Here is a 21,924-nt window from a genome sequence, read left to right as displayed (position 1 = left end):
GGGCCTTGCTCTGTTGCCCAGGCTGGAGAGCAGTGGCGAGATCATAGCTCACTGTAACCTCCAACTCCCGGGCTCAAGTGATCCTCCTGCCTCAAGTCTCCCAAAGTGCTGGGATTATAGGCATGAGCCATTGGGCCTGGCCCAGGGTTGCTTTTCAATAGCAAATGATGGTGCGGGGAGAGAGAGAGAGAGAAACACCCTTTCAGAGGATAACTGGTCATGACTTTACTGTTTTTGCAACATCACTTTCTTTCTGTGGCCTCTGTTTCTATTTCCTCTGCATACCTACTCTGAACACCCCATTAGAAAAAATGGGTGTAAGTCAGGACAGAATAAAAATAAAATCTGGAAAGTTCCTTTCTTGCCAATTAAGGATTTGGAGGAAGGAGAAAAAGAAAGGGAGCCAAGAGGGAAAGACAGGCTGGGGTTGGGGGATACATGTGTACCTATGTAGAAGCAAGGGCAGAATTCAGTGCCTCCTTCTCAGGAAGCACAGGTGGACGGTTAGGGTCTCAGAGCTGGGCAGGAGGGGAGCAGCCGTCCTCTGGGAGATCCCCTGCTTCCCGCTAAGTGGGGAGCGGGAGCCAACTCCTCGGGCATGGTTGCGGGAAATCCACCATCGGTACGCCATGCGCAAGGCTCCAGCTGTTGGAGAACAGCAGCCGCCTCCTTGTGTTCCACTGGGCCCCTCTCTGTCCCGGCTACCAGTGCCTCTGACTCCCGTCTTGTTGCTGTTGGGAAGATCATACGTGGGCTGGTTGTGGCGTGCACAGCACTTGCCCGGTAAGAGTGTCACTTCCTGCTTTTCCCTTTGTCAGCCAAGGCTCAATCCAGCTCTGTGCCATCCTCACCTCTCAAATAGGGTTATGGAGGACCAACCTCACATGTGCCCAGCACAGCCACATGGCGCCTGCCCCAGGACCTTGAGAAGTAGCAGGTGGTGGCTGCCTAGATTTAAATGCTGGGTTCCCAAGGGAGTAAAGAGATTCCCATGGGTGGTAAGTGTGCCTCAGACCAGGAGGCCTGCAAAGGGAGGGGTGTGCCTATGGGGTTGTCCCCTGCTCCCCACACTGTCCCCACACTCCACCAAGATGTGTCCTGACCCCTCACCTCTCTCCAGTTCTGCACCTCTGCTGCTAGCACATGGGGTCAAGTCAGAGCTGTCTGTCCGTGGGTCTGCCCTTGCCCCCTAAAGTCTGTTCTTTACACAGAGTGAGCTTTTAAAAAGGTAAATCAGATCACTTCCCTGTACACAAAAGAATCAGTAGGCCCTGACAGCACTTAGAATCCTGTCCTTCTTTAGCCATCGGGCCTCGCCTCCCCTCTTTGGCCTCATCTCCTACTCCTGCCCCAGCCACATGACTTCCTTCGGCTCCTTCTCACTGCAGAACCTTTGTTGTGGCTCTGCTTGGGCAGCTCCTCCCACCTCTCTGCAAGATTTGCTCCCTCTCATATTCTCTTCAAGAGCAAGGACTCTGCTGTCTTATTTCTGTCATTTTTCCCAGGGCGTAGAATAGCGTCTGCGACCCAGTAGGTGCCTAGTATTTATTGAATGGATTGAATCAATGTAGAAAGGGATGGACGAGCCTGTCTGCCCCCGAGCTAGGTTTTCCCAGCTGTAACTGGGCAGCTCCTGCCTGCAGAGGATCCTGGGCCTCCCCGTAACTCGTGGTCTGTTTCTGTTTTACAGACCCTGACGTTGGGCACCTCATCTCCACGAAGCCCTCTGTCAGCCTGACCACCTCTCTAAAGCCAGGTACACACCTGCTCCCCATTCCCTTTTCTGGGAATTTGGCTTGTTTTGCCTTGGACCTCTCCACCAGGACCAACCAGCAGGATCCCCACCCCCAGGTCCCCTCTGTTCCCCTGACTCCTGCCTGGCTTTGCTGTCCCCTGACTGAACCCCACGGAGACAGTCATTGTCTTTATTTTTATTTTTTATTTTTTTAAGACATGGATGGTCTTACTCTGTCTCCCAGGCTGGTGTGCAGTGGCACACTCACAGCTCACTCAACATTCCTGGTGGGTGATCCTCCTGCCTCAGCCTCCTGAATAGCTGGGACTACAGGCACATGCCACCATGCCCAGCTAATTTTTTGTATTTTTAGTAGAGATGGGGTTTTGTCATATTGCTCAGGCTGGTCTCGAACTCCTGGGCTCTGGCGATCCACCTGCCTTGGCCTCCCAAAGTGCTGAGATTACAGGTATGAGCCACACAGCTGGCCATTGTCAGCTTATTCTGATGGGCCCAGAGGGGAGGGTGACTGGCTCAAAGTCTCCAATCAGAGACTGGAATCAGAGAGTGGATGAGCCCTTGGCTGCAGCCCAGCTGTCACTCTGGGGTTGGGACTGGGTGGTTTCTCTGCACAGCCCAAGTACTTGCTCATCCATCTGGGGGTGAGGGCGGCTTCTCTGAAATAGTCCCCTCTGGTATTACTGCCTTGGTGTCTTTTAAAAAGTTTCTTCCTATCTGATATGGATAAGTTCTATGACGGAGGCAATATACTCACTCAATCTGCTCTGCAGGGTGGGTTTTCTGCATGGTAGGGAGTACAGAGCTGTAGAGTGAAGATGGCATGGGCTTCCCATGTTCGACTCTCTAGTATGGCCCGAGTTCGGGCAGGTTGTCACCTCCCTCAGCCTCCTTCTCCTCATCTGTGAACTGAGGTTAATGACACCAACTTCTCAGGATAGTAGTGGGGTTTTCAAAGATGACACAGGCCACATGCATAGCTCAGGGCTGGCACATACTAGGGGTTTAATCAAGAGTAACTTTAAAAAATCAGTTGAGATAGGGAAAATGTTAGGGAAATTGGAGGCAAATCTTGATGGGCTTCGGTGAAAGGCCCATGTACAAGTTTGGGAGGCTCCATTTGAATCTGAGGATGTGACTCCCATCTCGGCAAACAGGAGTGTTTCCTCTTCTGGGCCCCCAGAATCAATGCCTCAGGTCGAGTCCCAGCCACTCATATCGTCTCCAATCTTCCATTGTCTGGAATCTCAGATGTGTGGGCTCATGTGCTGCAAGATGGGACAGGCCCGGCGAGGAGCAGGGTAGGCTGGGCTTGTCCTACCTCAGGACCTGGCCCAGTCCAGCCTCAGGCAGGGACTGGCAGAGGTGGCTGTGGGAGGCAGGCATCTCAGTCTGTCTGGGTTCCCCGGAAGGCAAGGCCACTGAGCCTGCTCTGCCTCCTGTCTACCAGGCCCGTCCCTCCAGGCTGGCCTCTTCTCCCTGGCTCTCCAGGCACGGTGAGCCTAGGAAGATCACACACTTCCTCTAGTCTGCTCAGTCCTGAATTCACCTGAGAGCCAGTGGGGGCAGGCACAGCCCCTAGAAATCATACTCGAGGGTGACCCCAAACCAAGATTATTCTGTCTTCCTCATAATCTCCCCCGAAATGGTCACTACCATTTTGCCAAGTGCTTACTATCAATATATCACTGTGCTAAACCATTTGCATATGTGATTTCATGTAATCCTGACTTTAGGTACTATTATTACCCCATTGTATAGATGAAGAAATTAAGACTTAAACTGAACTTGTGAGGCCATATAACTACACAAACTCTTAAGCCCTGCTTTCCCTAATGTTTCCCCACCTGCCGCTATATCTCATCCATTCTTCCTACTTGGTATTTAGTCTACCTATAAAATTGTTGTTGTTTTGATCAAACCTAACACTCAAGGACGAGGGACAAGGGCCCATGTCAGACCAGAATGCTATACCCAAGGATGATGAGGGCTGGGCTGTCAGAGCCCTCAGGCCTGTGAGCTCCACATTCTCTGATCCCAGCTGTGGTCCAGATTGGTGGTCAGACCTTCACGCGATTTGACCAAGTGATGACATGGTCCTCGGCCCTGCTGTACTGCCGCAGCCACCACACAGACCTGGCCGACCTGCAGATGGTGACGGATGAGACAGGCAAGGAGGCCTTGAGATCCATCATGAGTGAGACTGAAGCCTGGATTGGCCTCTACCTCAATGCGAACTCTGGATCTCTGAGCTGGTCCAGTGACCTGGGGGCCAGCATCCCCTCCTGGCTGCGGGTGCCGATGATGGTGAGAGGACTGTGCGCAGCTCTCGGCATCTATATGACCTACTCCCCAAAAGTGTACGCAGTGAACTGCTCTTCCCCGCTGCCCTTCATCTGCTTCTATGGTGAGAGTCTGCTCTTGCTGGCCCTCGGCCCACTGAGGATAGAACGAGGTGGGAAATGGGTTTATTTGGCAGCAGGTGATATTGAGGATAGACCTAAGGAAGCACTTCTAGACTCTGAGGGAAACTGAGTTCTGGAGCAGTCTCCTGAGATCCTTGCATTATAAACTTGTGAGGAAGTTGTATTATTTTAATTCTGGGGATCTTTAAATAATGGAATAGACTCCATCCAGCCTGAGGGCACTGGCGATTAGCAAGAGCAATTCATTATTGGACAATGAAGTTAAAAGTCTGAGCTTTGGAATCAAACAGTTTATCACTTGCTAGAAATAAGGTGGGCAGCATCTTGGAGCTTCCTTCTCCTTATCTGGGAAATATATTGAACAAAATGAATTGCTGGCACCCACCTTATAGGATGGCTTTGAGGGCTGAGTGAGAAAGTGAATGTAAGGCGTAGAGTAGAAACTCTGACACAGAGTGGGCCCCTGGTGGATGGGAGCCACTGTCATTGTTCTGTCCCTGTGAATGCATGGGAGCCCAAGCCTGCCTGGCACCCACATCCTGTGTGATGGGCGTCCTTCTGCCTTGCTCTTTCCTTCTCTCCTTCCCCCTTCCCCCACCTCTCTTTTTTTGTAAGTTTTATTGAGCTATAATTCCCATCTTAAAATTTACCTTTACTTTTAATTTAATTAATTAATTAATTAATTTTTGAGACAGAGTCTCACTCTGTCTCCCTGGTTGGAGTGCAGTGGCATGATCTCAGCTCACTGCAACCTCCACCTCCTGGGTTCAAGCAATTATCATGCCTCAGCCTCCTGAGTAGCTGGGATTACAGGTGCCGGCCACCACGCCTGGCTAATTTTTATATTTTTAGTAGAGATGGGGTTTCACCGTGTTGGCCAGGTTGGTCTTGAACTCCTGACCTCAGGTGATCCACTTGCCTTGGCCTCCCAAGGTGTTGGGATTGCAGGCTCCTGTGAGCCACCGCGTCTGGCCAAAATTTACCTTTTTAAAGGGTACAATGCAGTGGCTTTTAATACATTAATCACTAATCAAATTGTAGGACATTTTCATCACCCCCACCCCAAAGAAACCCCTTACCTGGTAGCAGTCACTCCCTCCCCTCCCTAGCAATCACAGACCTACTTTCTGTTTCTGTGGATCTGCTTGTTCTTGGCTGTTTCTTTTTGTGTTTTTGATTTGATAAGACACATGATCCTTATCCATAAAGACACTCTTCCTCCCTGAGGGGCTGCTTGCTGTGAGGATTGGAGATGTATCTCCTGCAGGGATTGGCACATGGTAGATATACAACAACTGTGCCCTCCTGAATTTGGCTACCATGATGGGTAACCAAATGCGGGGCCATCAGAGCCTGGGGTGGCCTGCTGGGTGTTGCAGACCCTGCCTTCACACTCACTCTGTTTTCTTGCAGACCCCTCCACTGGACACCGGGCATCAGCAGAGTTGCCTCCACTCTTCTGCACTTCCCCAACAGAAGTGACAGAGGAAACAACTCCCAGGCCAGGCAGAGGTGTTTTGAGCCAGTCCTTGGCTGGATCTGGGTCTTCAGGGTCTGGGGAAGTGGCAAGCGTGGCTTGCAAGCCACATAGGCCCCTCCTAGAAGGGCCAGTGAATGCCTAGAAAAGGGGTGAGCTAAGGGGGCAGCAGCCAAGGGCCACTTATACAGAGGGGAGTTTCCCTCTGCTCCCCACCCTGCTGGTCCAGCCAGGGATGGGGGAAGGAGAACTGGGCCACATCAGACTCCCTTTTCTTGGAATTGGGCCACTGAATATGCAGCTCCAGGGCCAAGAGACCCAGGAGAGGCTGTACAGTCTCTCAGGTGAGAGGATGAGATCCTGGCTTGGGATTCAGAGGGGAAGACACCTGAGCAGTACTCCTGAGAAAGCATCATCAGAGAGGTCCTGAGGCTCAGCATCCAGAGGGAAGCACTGCAAAGTCCCTCCGAATTGCAGGCTCCTCTGCAGGGAGAGGATGAGGGATGAGCTGTTGTCATTATGTGTGGGGAGGCGGCTGGGAAGGACAGTGATCTCATTCCTATAGCACTTTAGAATTCCTGAAACATCTTCACAGCTATTACCTCATTTTACTTCCCAAGAGTTCTGAGGCTAACTAGAGTAATTGAGGGCAAAATCACCGTTTTCCTGGCCTTCTTACAGATTTCTGTGTCACACAAAGGGATTATTGCCTTTTTTGATGACACAGAGAAGTGAGGGCACTTGATCAAGGTCGAGCAGAGCCTCGTTCATTCACTCATTAAAAAGTGTGGATGGAGTCTTGTGCTAGCTCAGGCACAGCCACCAGGCAAGATTTTGGGGAGGGAAGGCTTGTTCTGAAGCTTCTCACCGCCAGCTGGGAAGAGGCTGTTGCTTGGTATAGTCACAGGTGTGGTGGGGACACTGAGAAAGGGGGCATCCCGCCCCTATAATTGTCCAGAGGATTTCCCGGAGGAGGTGACTTTATAACCATCGGAAGGATGAGGAGGATTTAACTTGCAGTGTTGTGGGGTGCGGGGCTGGGTGAGGACTGCACGTGGAAGGAGCTGCAGGTGGGGTGGGGACAGTCAGCACTGGAGAGTGTGGGAGCCCAGATCCTGCCGGCCCGGCCCTCTGTGAGTCGCTAAGGGACCTCACCCTGAAGGCGATAGAGCCCAGGCCGGCTGTGGTCAGATTTGGGTCAGAAGCTGGGTGACAGCCTGTCTTCTTCTCATCTAAGTCTATCCTGGCACCTGCCTGGCTGCCCCAGGCTCACCGGCCACCTGGGCCGCGCTATGGGGTTTAGGAGGCCCTCCCTGCTGGCCCCTGTCTGCACTGGGTTGGGCAAGGCCAGGCATGGAAGAGGCACAGGCCCGGGGAGCCACCACGCGACGCCACTCGTCGGCGCCTGCGGCTTTGGGAGAGGTCCCGGGCGCAGCGGACCCCACAGAAGTCTTCTCTCCGGCCCTAGGGACCAGCACCGGCCCGGTGGGCGCCGCGCGGGGCCCGGCTTCAGCGGCGCGGCTCACGCAGAGGAGCAGCCCGGAGCCCCGCGAGCCCGGCCGCCGCACCCCCTACCCGCGCACTTCCGCTTCCGCGGGCCCCGCGGCCCTCCAGCCCCAAGGGGCGGTGACATCCGGCCCTGCGGACAATCTCGCGGCCCCGGGGAGCACCTTGGTTCCTGGTGAAGGACCCAGGATGCTGGCGGTCACTGTCCAGAATGTGTCTTCCCATCCCGCACCCTCGGCGACCCAGCCCCCCAGCCCTGTTGCGGCCTCTTGGGGGAGCCTCTCTGTCCCCCAGGAAGCAGCTGCGACTCTTCTGGCCTCCGCTTCGAACCCCACGCTCGACTCCACCCGCGATGCCCCAGCTACTCCCAGGATAGCAGCACCCCCTGGGTCTGCCACATCCAGCCGGGGCCTCGGCTCCCAGGCTCCAGGGAGCTCTCCGGGGACCAAAGAAAGCATTTCGGACGCATTTGGCTCAGGCAGCCCAGCTGTGCCCCAAAGGACGACTGCACCCCCTGACTCTGCAGCCCTGAGCCAAAACACTCGCCCAGAGGCAGCTGGGAGCTCGCCAGAGACCCAAACAGGTGCCTGTACGCGTTGCTATAAATTAGGACCTCCACCCCAGGCAGGCCCAAGCACCTCTGCGAGTTCCTCTTTTGGAGCAACCAGGCCTGGCTTCCATGCGTAGGGTGCAGGCCAGGGAGTTGAGGATGAGAGGTGGGGTGTGGTGTGGGGGCGTTGTGGGCTGGGCCACAGTCTCCCCACTCCGGCTGCATTCCAGCGCATTCTACAGGGGTCCTGTCTGGCCAGAGCCAGCTCACTGTCTCGTCCTCCCTGGGTAATTTAGGATGGAGATGGAGATGAAGTGGGGTGACCTGGGGGAGAAATAATCCAGTGGGAATATTGGCTCCAGTGCCTACTGTGTGGCCTTATGCAATTTTCCTAACTTCTCTGAACCTTATTTTTCTCATCTCTCAGTGCCTGGCATCTGGCAGACACTCAATAAATGGTAGTTATTACCATTTTAATCTCAGTTCTCTAGTGAAATGTTTAGTGACTCATTCCTTCTCCCACCTCTCTCCTTACCTTAATATATGGGGCTGGCCTCATTCTCATTTTATTAATTATAAATGATTACAATTATGAATTATTGAGATTGCAGAATCTTACAGGGCAGGGGCTGTTCTGTACTTTTTTGTATCTCTCTGGGGACTCGGATAGTGCACATTGGTAGATGATTTAATTTGACAATAATTTCCTGAGTACTTGTTTTGAAGAAGGCATTGAACTGTGGATACCAAGATGAGCAGGGCTGTTTCCTGTTTTCAGAAGCACATGGTCTCCTAGGAACTAATGGAGACGGTCAGGACAGTTTGGAAAGTGCTGCACCAGAAGTGTGAACCAAGAGCTGTGGCAGGAAAGCAATTCATTTCCTTCTGCCTGGAAGGTGGTAATAGGATAGAAGGTGTAACAATGGAGGATTTCATCTGGCAGAAAAGTATAGAAAGTTCTTCCTGGCAGAAGGAACAGCATGGGTAAAGACAGATGTCAAATTGCATGGTTTGCTAGGGAATGACAAGCAGTTTGATGTGACTGGTGTAGGCCACATATTGGGGAAGGGAGTGGCAGGGGATGAGGAGAAAGGGGTACACTGGGGGCAAAATCTGAAGGAGCTGTTCCCCCCGCCAGTGGAGCCATCAGAGGTTTACAGCAGGTGAGCAAAATGCTCAGATCTGCATTTCCAGAAGCAAGGTGCTTAGGATGATGTAGGACAATGCTTGTATTAGGGTGCTAAGTGAAAAAAGCATTATCAACGTTATGTACTATTTAATACAGTCACAACAAGGCTGAAAGGAAATGTCAATGCTTAGGAATCAAGTCTGGAAGGAGATGTGTGACAATGTTAACAGTGACTATGTTCAGGGGATGAAAATACGGATGTTCCCTCCTCTTCTGTGTTTCTGAATTTTACACATTTATCACTTTATTAAAGAAATTAATGATGCTTTGGGTGGGGAAAGAGGCCTTTGAAGGCACAGCCAGTCAGAAAAGGAGAGACAGGAAACGTGTGTGTGGGGAAATAATATCGCACAGTTTGGGTAGGTGGAACCAAGGCCCGCTGTGGAGCACTGGAGTGGGAAGGGACATGACAGGGAATTGATTTTACATTGTTCATGAGTGACGTTAACTGAAGTACCAATACAAATACATTTAAAAAAAAAATTTATAAAGATGCTTACTTTTTATTCCTTGTTGTTTTGTTTTTGTTTTTAGAGACAAGGTCTCACTCTGTTGCCCAGGCTGGAGAGCAGTGGCATGATCATAGCTCACTGCAGCCTTGAACTCCTGGGTTCAAGCGATCCTCCTATCTCAGCCTCCCAAGTAGCTAGAACTATATGCATACACCACCATGCCTGGCAAATTTTTTTTTAAAGACAGGATCTCGTTATGTTGCACAGCTGGCCTTGAACTCCTGGCCTCAAGTGATCCTCCTGCCTCACCCTCCCAGTGTTGAGATTACAGGTGTGAGATTACAAGTATCCAAAAGATGCAGTTTTAAAATTTAGTTTTGTACTTACCAGTGTAGCAAAGATGTGAAAGGTGATAATGCTGAGAATGTGGGAAAAACAGTGATCTTGGCACAGTAGGTATGCCGACTGGGGCTATTACTCTGGTATCAGAATTTGTGTCAGTTTTAACATGTGCATAATCTTTCATACAGAAATTCTACCCTTGGAAATTGATTAAGGAAATAATAATATGAGGTACACACATATATATGCACCCTCCACACACAGGGTTGCTTGCTGTGGCATTGTTTATTACAGTGAAAAGGTGGAAACAACGTAATATCCACTGAAAGCAGATTGGTTAAATAAGTTATGGTACATTCAGTGAAAGACTACTAAGCAGCCTTTAAAGCAAACAAGAGAGATCTTTACACATTCAAATTAACAAATTCGCGAGTGTGAAGGACCTTCTACAGCGAAGTGTTAATCATGGGTGTCCCTGGGTTGGGGAGGGGATAAATTTGCTTAAATATTTTACAATAATATATTCCAAATAAAAGGATTATTTCCATATTTGAAAGAATAAAAAGACATCTGCAAGGCACTGACAGGACTTTGGTGACTGAACATGAGAGCAGGTGAGACGGAGCAAGGGAGCCACTGAGGACACCAGGGTCTCTGGCTGGAGCGCCTCCGGGCATGGCCAGCCATCCATCCAGGAAGAGAGGGGGTGCTGGGGGAGAGCCTACACTTGGTTTGGGATGGAGATGGCGATGTTGAGGGTCCCTGGGTGCCATGGTGGGGGCTTTGTGTAGCTGGCAGACAAAATAAGGACATTAGGCCCTTTGGAGCATAGGCTACTGAACAAAAAAAATTTGATGAGGAAAAACCTCCTAACATTGCCCAAGCCCCACAGATCCTGCTGTCAGGGGTGCTTTCTGAAAGATGATAGTGTAGCAACTCAAGTGCTGGGTTACAAGAGCCTGTGGGGGTGAGTCAGGGATTGGCAGGAACTGAGCTTCCCACATCGCTGGCTTCTGCAGCAACTGTGTGCCTAGTAGTGTCTGTCCTTTCCTGTCTTTTAGCTCAGGGGCAATCACCACTATCAGGCCACCTTACTCCTGGTTGTATTTGCAATAAATCTTTTATTTTCCCCTCCTGTAGCTGTGACCAGTATAGGGAGTGGCACTGATAGAAGAGATACAGCTGCTGCCACAGAGGCCCAACATCTGAGTTCAGAATCTAAAAAAACATCAGCACAAAAATCAGGTAACTGCTTCTGTCTACCAAGTTCCTACTCTTACCAGAGGGGCAGTTAAATCTTGACAGTCACTCCTTGGCACAGGGCCCTTGAGACCTTTTCATGAAAGACAACACGAAATGTTGGGAATAGGGATAGGCATAAAGAGGTGGATTCTAGTTTATGCTTCGTGACTATTATGAAAATTTAGGGGACAAGTTTCTGAATTTCTGTTTCTCTTCTGCGAAGGGGATGTGGAAAACACTACCCTGCCTATACCATAGGGTTGTTGTGAGCACCCAATGAGATAATTATAAACTTCATAAACAATAAAATATAATGCAAATACAGTCTTATTATGAGATTGTAGTTCCTGTAATGATTATGGATGGCTCATGGGCAAAGGCTGAATTTATTTAAAGAGTCAGAGAACTTCTTTAGAATTTTCTGTGGTGGGGAGCTCAAGGAGAGGTGAGTATTTCCAGCATGGTGTGGAGTATCCACTTACTGGATTAGAAGTAAGGAGAAAAATACAGAAGAAACAAAAAAGAAAATAATTGCCTGATGGGTAGCCAGGCTGTGGAAGAGCCTGCATTACCCAAAGCCATGGGACTCTTTCTTCAGCCACTAATTGGTTGGTCCTAATTGTGGCTAAGCATTCTTCTGCTCAGCAGTTTCTTTCTTCTCTTTGAGATCCCAAATCGGCATGTGGCATCTGTGGTGTCCACCAGGTGCTCCTGACTGCTAAGAGCTTGAAGTGGCAATAGGATAATATTCCCCCGAACAGGTAGCACCTTCTTTTCCAGGGCACCCTTTTGGAATCCTGAAAGCAGACTTTACCATCTCAACTCTGATGGACCCAGAAGAGACGAAAGACCAATTTCTGAGACAGGTGAGACTTCTGCCCACTCCTCTAATTCTGATCAGTCAGATGATTTGACATTGCAAGACAATCTTCAAAAGCCAATATATTAAGGTGGAAAACCTGTGGAATATGACCTCATCTTGCTCCACTGCCATCACTTTGGCTCATGGTCACAAGTTGGTTATGTGGCACGATCTTTTTGGATCTTTTCTTACCCTCTCCAACGTCTTTCCTAAGCTTTTTTTTTTTTTTTTTTGGTCAAGACAGCACAGAGGGATCTGAGTTTGGGTCTTAGTTTTGCCCTTATCCATTGTGTAGCTTTGGCCAACTTAGTCTTTCTGAGCCTCAGTTTCTTCATGAAACAGGAATGATAATGTCTAACTCATATTCCATATAAAGTGCTTAGCAAATAATCTGACACATAGTTGGTGCTCAATAAACATTAGCTATTATTTTTGAGTCAAGGTCGTGTTTTGTCCACCTTGGCTGCAGTGCAATGGTGCGATTATAGCTCACTGAAACCTCAAACTCCTGGGCTCAAGCAGTCCTCTTGCCTCAGTCTCCCAAAGGGCTGGGATTATAAGCGTGAGCCACTATTGCCTGGCCGGCTATTACTATTATCAACATTATCACTGTAGTGTTCTGAATATACACTTATTCCAGACTTTTTTGGTTCTTAGAAACTATTGTGCCATGGGAGACTGTGAAGAGGAAGAATTGTTCCTAAATACTGAGAGAAAAGCTTCAAGCTGATTTTTGAACATGGTCTAAGGACACATTTCTCAATTATATCAGATAATAACCACAGGATGTCAGTGCTAGAGAGTACCCTATAGACTGTTTAGCCACAATCTTAATTTTACAGACAAGGAAACATTGGCATTTATCTGTTAGTTCACTGCAATTTATTCATAGGCCAAACAAATATCACCCTGGCAATTCATTCTAGAATTTCACAAAATCAAGTTTTTAGAAAGACCAGCAATATGTGTGAGTATATAATGTATGTGTGTTTATTATAAATTTTACTGATATAAAGAATGTATAGCACACAATTTACAAATTATAATAAAATATACAATACTCTTTATTGTAATTTCATAGAACCAACTGAATCTTACAAAATACTCATGATTTTGGAAAATTCACATGAGCACATGACTGCATGCTTGCCAGGAGTGGAGGGGGGACTGGAGAGCTTTCAGTACATTTTGCTACTGAAAGAACAAGTATGAATGGTGTAATTTAGCATCTGAGAAGTTTCAAGTAATAAGACTTCAGTGCTGAATATTAGGTCAAGAAAAGTTAAGAACCTTTTTTGTTTTTTTGTTTTTGGTAGGGGTTGGTAAGGTAGACAAAGGAACTTTGAGTTCTCTATGTTGTTTACTTTTTTTTTTTTTTTGAGACGGAGTCTCCCTCTGTCGCCCAGGCTGGAGTGCAGTGGTATGATCTTGGCTCACTACAAGCTCCGTGTCCCGGGTTCACGCCATCCTCCTGCCTCAGCCTCCCAAGCAGCTGGGACTACAGGTGCCCGCCACCACACCTGGCTAATTTTTTGTACTTTTAGTAAAGACGGGGTTTCACCATGTTAGCCAGGATCTCCTGACCTCATGATCCGCCTGCCTTGGCCTCCTAAAGTGCTGGGATTACAGGCATGAGCCACCGCGCCCGGCCTGTTGTTTACTCTTTAAAAGTCAAATGTAGCATATTTGATTCTGGCCTGGGTCCTTCAGCACTCCTCAAGGGTGTACTCATTGAAGCTTCTGACACCAAACTAGAAGCCATTTACCTTCTGCTTTAAATTGAAGCCAGTGGGGAAACTGAGGTCGAAATAGGGAATTCCGTCTTCTGGTCAGCTTTGTCAGAATGTATGTATTCCATAAATGGGATGACCATGTTAATGGAGAGAATTTCTACATCACAGACTTAAAGGACGGGTTGGTGGGGACAAGGCGTATGTGGGGGAAGGCTGAGTATATATTGTTAGTTTTAGTAGAATTTTAAATTCCAAATAGAAGGTAAGGAAACACCTGTAACCAACTTACCCTAGTTTCAGGATTGGGGACAGAAAACATTTTCAGACACCTACACACAGTGCTCACAGATTTGAGCTAGTGGTTCTTACCCCTTGGCTCTTTGGAACCTCCGGCAAGGTTAAAAAGAAAAAAGAAAGAAAGAAAGAAAAAAAAAAAGCCTAGCCTGGTCCAATCCTTAGAGAGATTCTATTTAATTGTTCAATGGTGGAGCTCAGGAGGTACTCCTCTGTTTTTTGTTTTTTGTTTTTTTTTTAACTCCCCAGTGATTCTGATGAATAATCAGGATTGAAAACCACTAATTTAGTCATCTGTTTTAGTGTTCTCTGTCATTAAATATATATATATATATATATTTTTTTTTTTTTGCTAACAAAATTGATAAAATTGATTTATGTATTTTCCTACTGGTAAAATGCTAATAAAAGAAGTCAGACAGCTGGAGGGAGGCTAAAAACAATTACGGGGTATGGATGTGCATAAAGCGTATATGGATGGATGGTTTATGGCTAAGAGGACCATGAGGTAAAAAGACCGCATCAACACTTTCTCTCTTTTTGATGTTTCAGATCCAGGAAGTCTTAAAGCTTACATTAGGTCACGAACAATTCAGACTGAAATGGGTCAGCTTCGAAGTGAACAAAAAATAGCACAGTTCTATGGATATGCAGTTTCCCTTTCATGAAATCTTCTCTGGATTTTGAGTAAATTTTAATTTTGTAATCCCTAGTAGAACAAGATTAGGAAGAACTCGAGATGTGCCAAAAAGCATAGAACTACAACTAACACAAAATAAGACTACACGTGAAACCTGCATTCCTGGATTTTACAGAATGAAACAGGGATGCAGGAGAAGATAGTTGTATTTGGGAACAATAATCTTGGGGATGACAAATGAACTTCTATTAAGAATTTAAAATAAAAAACCTGAACCAAACACCAAAAATCCTGAAAACAAACTCCATTAATCTGACTGGAAAATTACAAGAGGATGGTAGCGGTCTAGGAAGCTAAGTGGGGCTACACTTCCTAATAAACCAAAGGAAACTTTCTTTACCTGTCACAAGTTATTAAAGAGATTTCAAATTCTGCAGAATTTGAAAGTAACAATTTTATCACAATACATGTTAATGCTAGTTATTTTTCCTAAATTGAAATCTTACTACATGGAAGTTGGAAAATTCTAAGACAGACTGTTCTTAATGTTAAAATATATTTTCAGAATAATATTCTGGCATACATTTCCTTTCTTGTTTCTTTCCAAGTGTCCTAGTCACCCAGGTGCATGCTAGAAGACAGCAATATGTCAAATATAGTAGCAACTTTAGTCTGAAATGTTTAAAGTTAAAGTTTATTTATATTCTTTGTAGGAATATCAATAAAAGACCTCAAACGTATCTATATCTGTACATGTACAAGAACCGTCAAAAATTATTCACAGAACAAAAATAAATCTTCTTTAGAACAAACCCAGGTAATGAAATGCAGATATGGATCTCACATATGGAACAATCTAAATGCTACTAGCACAAAAATATGGCTTTAAAAATAAAATAAAATCTTGGGTTTTGTTTTTCTAAGGTGTATTTCTCTTTCTTGAAATAAAAAATAAATTATTTAGAGCTATCATTGTAAAATAGTTGTGTGTTAACACACTCTTATTAAGGCCCTGGAGATGAAAAACAAAATCAAATTTAGAAGGTAAATTCCTCACCGGTGTAACTCAGGTTAATGTGCTGCTCTCTGCTTAAGTTAATATAACTAGGAAATGTCTAAGCACCAGTCAAAATTTAACCTAATTTACTATTTAACTTTTCTGAAGGTGGTCATTGAGTCAATTAGTATTTAACCTTTTGTTGAACTGGGAATTGAAGTGTTTCCCTTGAAAATTTGGAAATCACATAAAATGATATTTACACATAAATATCTGTACCCCCACAAAGATGATGGAGGTCCATAAAACATAACTTCTGTGGAAATCTCTCTACAACAACAAATAAATCTGGTTTTAAGTCTCAAACTGAAAAAAACCAAAAAACTTTCTAGGGTCAAATGAGGGTATTTAAGTGGAAGATAGAACTGAGTAGGAAATGAAAATGCATGCTGAAATGCAGGCAAAGACTACCGCTTTCCTTTCCTCGGGTGCTCACTGCATTTCCCAAGTCTTGCTGTGTTGGTTACTCAAGCACTTGAGGCTTAACTGATCAGGAACTGAAACTACTTATTTCTGGATCCTACTCTCAGATCAGTGATATTCAACTTTATTTCTATGATTCCCCATGGTATCAATGATATCTAGGGTTCTTGAGACAATGCCAAACCAAGTCAATTTCAAGTCGCTTTAACTTATATATACATATAACACATATACTACATTTTTAAGGATGATAGAATGACTGTCATAAAATCTAAAAAACGAGAGCACAAAATCTGAAAATCTCAAAGTTTGGGAATCACTGCTCGATAAAATGGATTAACATTCAGAAAAAGGAAGCCCCAGGAATTCTGTTTTGTGTGGGTGTGTGCATGTGTTGTCTACAGAGACTGCTTTTCTATGTATCTATGTATTTTAAGAGTGGGCAAGGGATATAAATCTTCCTGTTTCCTGGAAACTCTGGGCTACTGAGAAGGCTCTGCTTATGCATTCATTCCCTTATGGGTCATGTCTCTTCCTCAGGTTCTTTCACTCCTCCTAAGATGTTTATTCTATCTCATGCAAATTTCATCACTTTTGTCCTTCGCAAACCCAAGAGTATACATAATTGGGTCATGACAATGGGAATGCTTCTAGAACTAGTAACAATCATTCAAACATGAAAAGAGATTCTAAATAGAAATTCAACACTTCAACATTTCTTGCTTTTAAGAAACTAAATCCTTCAACTGACGTATTGAAAAAACAAAGTATCTCAAATTATCGGCCCCCAGGTAAGGGGTAGGAAGGCAACTATTTACTGCTGGGGTAAGCAGGAGATTTCACTATTAGACTTGAAAAAGGGAAGGGGGATGGAGAAGGGAGCCCTTTTGGCTTTCCACAGTTGATAGGAGAAGGTAGCCTCCAAAGGTGTGGCTGAAAATGCAGTGAAGCTGTGGCAGGTGGCTGTTGGGTTTGGCCCGGTGACAAGTGTAGTCTGGTGTCAAGTGTGTGTGGGGCTCAAGGTCACAATGGAGTAGACTGATGGGACTGAGGTAATGCTGAAGAGGGTTCCTTTCCCACGCTCAGTCCCATAACCAGCCTTCTCAGGAACTCCAAGCTAGAGATGACTAAAACTAACCCTTGATGGAAGGGGAAACAAATACGAATGCAAACTCACTTGATGGCAGTGATTTTGCTCTGGGACTTCCAAAGAAGAACTCTGTTCTCAATCTGGTGTACCTCTGAGAACACAGTGAAAGCCAGGGGTCTACAGAACCACAGATGCATAAACAAAGGCCCTGGGTAGACTAAGATCTGGAAAGCTTTACTTCCAAAGTCAAGCTCATTCTTAAGGGCATATAGTTAATGCTCATAGCAGTCTTAGGTAATCTTTCTTTTTCTTTCATAGTCTTAACACCATCACAGAGAAACACAGAAGCAGACCAGTCAGAGAAAGCTAATTCTGACCAACTTGATACTATATGAAAAAAAGCAAAAAGCTATAGCAGCATGATTACCTCACTTTACCACATTTTTCTTACCGTTAGACTGCCATAAACCCAAACAGTACCTTGGTGATAGTGCTTGGAACATGGTAAGTGCTCAAGTGCTTGTTACAGTTACCTAGTTATAATCTCTCCTCTGACATGGCTTTTATTGCAGATACTCAGGGAATATGATGACCTGATGGAAATGTGACTCTTCTTGCTGCTTCAGCTCAGATTGCTTATTGCTTCAGTAATATAAAAGGGGAATATGAAGCTCTTTTCTGACTCCTACCAACACTGTCCTCATTAATGGTCAAGTCTGTTGTTAGCTTGACATGCACTTTACAAGCACTTCACCTGAATTCCAAATTCCACTCAACCCTCATCCTGCGACCCACAATGTGGTGGTGTTTGGAGGGAAACAGGAAGTGCAAGACATTGCTATCTTAATCTATTTGCCTCTCTTCAGCCATGTACCTCCTCCCAGCAAAACAAAGTTATTTACCTACTTGAACTGAGGGAAAGCCAATTAAGAAGTATCTCCATAAAAATTATCACCTGTTGGTGACGTCTCTTCTTAAAAAATCCTTCAGAGTAAGTTCCACAGATTGCAGCATTCTCTAAAGAAAAACTGAGAAAAATGTTTGGACAGGAGTAGGCTCACAGGATAACCTAACATTTAACATCTGTCAACAACTCTGAACTTGTAGTTTACTTGTAATGCTCTTACTATTATTATTATTATTATTATTTTTGCTATTTCTTCTTCATTCAAGATAACCTGCTAGTAGAAGGCTGCATAATCTGTCCAAATGTTTTGGGCATTAAATCTTCCAATGAAGACAGCCCTCTAAGGAGCTCCCATAATGCTAATAAGATACATTCTATCCATCAAAAGCACATTTGATTTTTTTGGGGCTTCTCTCAATTCCCAATATAGGTAATTTTATCAGCCCTCTGTAATCCATAATCAGCACTTAAGAGCTTCCAAACCTCAATGGCAAGACATCACCCATATTACATACTTAAGGCCAATGAAACTGACAATTCTCTTACCAGGTTTTCTGTGGCACAACTGAAGGCTTTTACAAAGAATGAATTAAACATGGCTTGAGCTGAGAATAGCCAGAAACAATAACAGATCTATGCTTACATCCCTCCTCCTTCAACAAAGGACACTACACTTTGGAACAGTTAGCTCTTTTTCCTAATAAAATAAGTGATTTTGACCACAGTGTGCCCTCCGCTTGGAGAGAAGGTGTAAGAATTTGCAAAACAAATACCAAAGGTGAAGAAAATGTAAAAGTGCCGAAACGGCTGGATATAAAGTGTGCAGATCAGATAAACACAGTGAGAAACTCCTATTTTAGATCTCTGTCTGGCAGAAACAGGGATTGCTATGAAATAAACTGTTTTAAAAGGTTGTGGCTTATGTGGCCATGATGAGGTTGCTGGAACATAAAGTCCAACACAAAGATCCACCTGAGAGAGGGCAGAGATCAAGAGGCTGGAATGCAAGCCTGGGACTCGGTGAAAAGGAGGGCTTGGTGTCTGTCAGCATCGCTCAAAAGAGGGCACTATACATGTTCCCTTATAAATAATCCGTTATGGGGAAACACTCACTTGATGCATACAGCTCCCTCAGGTCCTTTTTTTTCCATCCCCTTTTTCTAGAAAAAAAAATTATTTAAAGCTTATAATTTAAAATCAACATCAACTTATTTGAGAAACATTGTTGCTTTCTCAATATAAAACAATTGCTTAGATCTTGCTTAAAGAGGTTCAGGATCCTTTTAACATTATATCTGAACAGCATAGAAGGCATGAACTTTTCCTATTTGTGCAGTTATATGTACATATGTGTGAATATATATGTGTATATATATTTGTATATATAATGTCTGTTTAACATGTAACACTCCATACTTCTGGTAATCAAGGTTGCATTCAAGATGATATTTCACACCTTTGGAAAAAGGGAAATGAATTCACTTCCATGACTTTTTCTGTTCTGTATTAATAAGGCTATAGATGACAAGTGTTGAAATTGGGTCATTATTGTCAAATCTATCAGCATGGGAATAACAACTGGAATGTGCCATCCTGACACTTTCAATTTGTTTCTTTTTCTTTTTTTAAACATGAGCAATCATCACTTTTAAGAGAGTGATGCTTCAAATTTGGATTTCCTTTCTTTATTGAGGGGAAAAGGGGAAGAAGCACTTTAAAAGTTAAAGATGGAGATAAAATTACCCCCCATAGATTTGCTAGTACAATGGATAAAGTCTTTATCCCAAACAAAAATTATAACTTAACACATATAAAAAAATTTTAATAGGAAATATTCAGAGATTCCACCTATGGTATGGTTAGCCCTTTTCTGTATGGAAGAAAGGGTGTTGATTTGGATGGCTTATGGACAGCTATTTAAATAACCTCTCCAGGGGAGAGTAAACCCTGTTGGTGACGACAGCTCCCACCATGGGGAGGAAAGCGCAGTGAATGTGTGAAGATGAAGATGGTACGTGGAGAGACAAATATTTATAGCTTTGTAAACTCTAAAGAGGAAAAAGAACACCCTTTATTACCACTGGGGTTAAAAAAAAAAAGCCCCTATCTAAAAGAGAAGATTCCCATCTGCTGTAGACAGAGGAAATAAACATATTGACAGGAGTTCCATTGAAATTACTCCTAAAGTCCAGTTTTGATGCAACAGCTTTTGTCTGTGTCCTCTGAAACAGTGAATCCCCAAATCAGATTAGCTTCCAACCAGAACCAGTCTTGGTTGATCAGTGGAATAAATTATTGTTTTGTATGGATCTTGGTATTTGCACGTTTTCTGAAAGGACAAGGGGGCCAGAGTGGGGTTTTTAAACTAGTAGATGAATCCCTGAAAAATTCCTTCTCACAATGTCCTATTGCACTCCATGTGCTTCTATCAGATAGATGCTTGGTCTCTACCTACTGAACCTACAGGCTCGTGTCTCACTCACACAACAGTTCCTACTTTACTTCCTCTAACAACTGCAGTGCTTTCAACAAGAGGAAAACAATAATAAAAATAGCAATAATCAAAAAGGTAATCTACATTATTAACTTCCTTTTGGTATATTACAGTGATATTTTCTGTACATGGCCCAGAACTAAGTTCCCTATGTACATAGAGATGTGGGGGAAAAGCATTGACCTTGGAAGTCACTGCCTTATGCCCTGAAAGACAAGGTTCCTTTCTTCATTCAAGAGTTTCTCACCACATTGCCATTGTGAAGTAGCAACATTCTGTAAACCTGGAGGGGCTAGGTAAAGGTCTGGGGATAGGAGAGTGGGTCAATTTCCTTCTGTCTCCTTCCACAGTCTGTCTATTCACAAAGCCCGTCAGCAGCTGCTGTTTTTGAATTCACCATTCTCCGTGATGGAAAGCTTGGTGGGGTTGGTGGGGGAGATGCCATTGCGGACCTGCATGCTGTACCGCTCCTTCACTTGGGTCAGCGCGCTCATCAGTCTGGTGTTGGCTGAATCCAGGGACACGATCCGTTTTTCCTACAACACACCAATCATGCCTTTATTCAGGCTACAGGCAGGAGGTAACACGCTTTCTTTATTGAGTGACTAGTCCAGCGCTTTCTCTCAAACAGCCGTATGCATGGTGCTTCCCAAATGGAACATCTCTGCCTCTTTCTGCACACTGGTCAGGTTCAGCTTCCCCTGAGCCCAATGGGTCTGTTTATTTTTTCTGTCTCTCTCTCTCTTGTTCTTTCAGCATAGCAGGGCTTTTTATTAAAAATCTCTTGGGACATGAGACTTTCATGTAAAAGTGATACCATGTGTTACTTGAGACTATGCAACAGAGGTATCAAGCTGCCTTACTATACTAAGTGCTTTAGGTCAAAATTGAAACATGGAAATTAGGTGGCAAAGAAAGAAGCACCAGAGGTTTCATTTCGTAGAGGAGAAGAGCATGTGATCTATGGGTTCTTAGCCCCAAAAGAGGGCATATCAGTCACATTTGGAAAGAATTCACATTGTGTTCAAAATTAAAACAATACATGGTGGCAGTGTAGAGTCACCAACAAGGTGAGGATGCAACAGCGAGAGGGGAAAAAAGCAGCCAAAAAGCTCAGACCAAGGAGTTACTTGAATATGGGGAGGGAGATGTGGCCGAAAAGGGAATGCCATCAACATAACACATGAGAACAAACAGAGAACACAGGCTCCTAGACCCATTCCAGCTCAGAGTTACTCCAGGAGGGCTGCCCAATACAGAGATTGCTTTCATTTTACTTTTGAGTCTCTGAAAAAAAATGCTTTAGAAACAATATTTGGAAACCAAGCATTGGTGAATATACACACACAAAAACCAAGGGGGAAAAAAAGAGGAAAAAAAATAGGCAGTCTAACTAAAGGAAAGTAGGACTACTTAAAATTTTTTTATAAAATCATTTTATCAAAACATTATCAGTCTCATAAAGATTAGGTTAGAAGAGATACCCT

At 44.9% G+C, this 21,924-nt stretch overlaps 1 protein-coding gene across 3 annotated transcripts in view; it reads right to left on the bottom strand.

The window, feature by feature from the left end:
- Positions 1–19,612: 19,612 nt before the first annotated feature.
- The window catches only part of RASAL2 (RAS protein activator like 2), a 395,120-nt gene continuing 392,808 nt past the window's right edge, over positions 19,613–21,924 (bottom strand). For 2 of the 3 annotated variants that reach the window (XM_011962385.1, XM_011962386.1), the window contains exon 18: positions 20,532–20,973. In XM_011962385.1, coding sequence (XP_011817775.1) covers positions 20,809–20,973 — 165 coding nt within the window. In that variant the 3' untranslated portion in view covers positions 20,532–20,808. Of the gene's footprint in view, positions 20,974–21,924 lie in introns of all 3 variants that reach the window. The other variant, XM_011962387.1, reaches the window with a different exon arrangement.

Source organism: Colobus angolensis, unplaced genomic scaffold (genome assembly GCF_000951035.1).
Source record: "Colobus angolensis palliatus isolate OR3802 unplaced genomic scaffold, Cang.pa_1.0 Scaffold59, whole genome shotgun sequence".
In the NCBI taxonomy this organism is placed as follows: domain Eukaryota; kingdom Metazoa; phylum Chordata; class Mammalia; order Primates; family Cercopithecidae; genus Colobus; species Colobus angolensis.
Note: the sequence above shows the minus strand (reverse complement) of the source record. Positions and strands in the feature narration are given on the sequence as shown.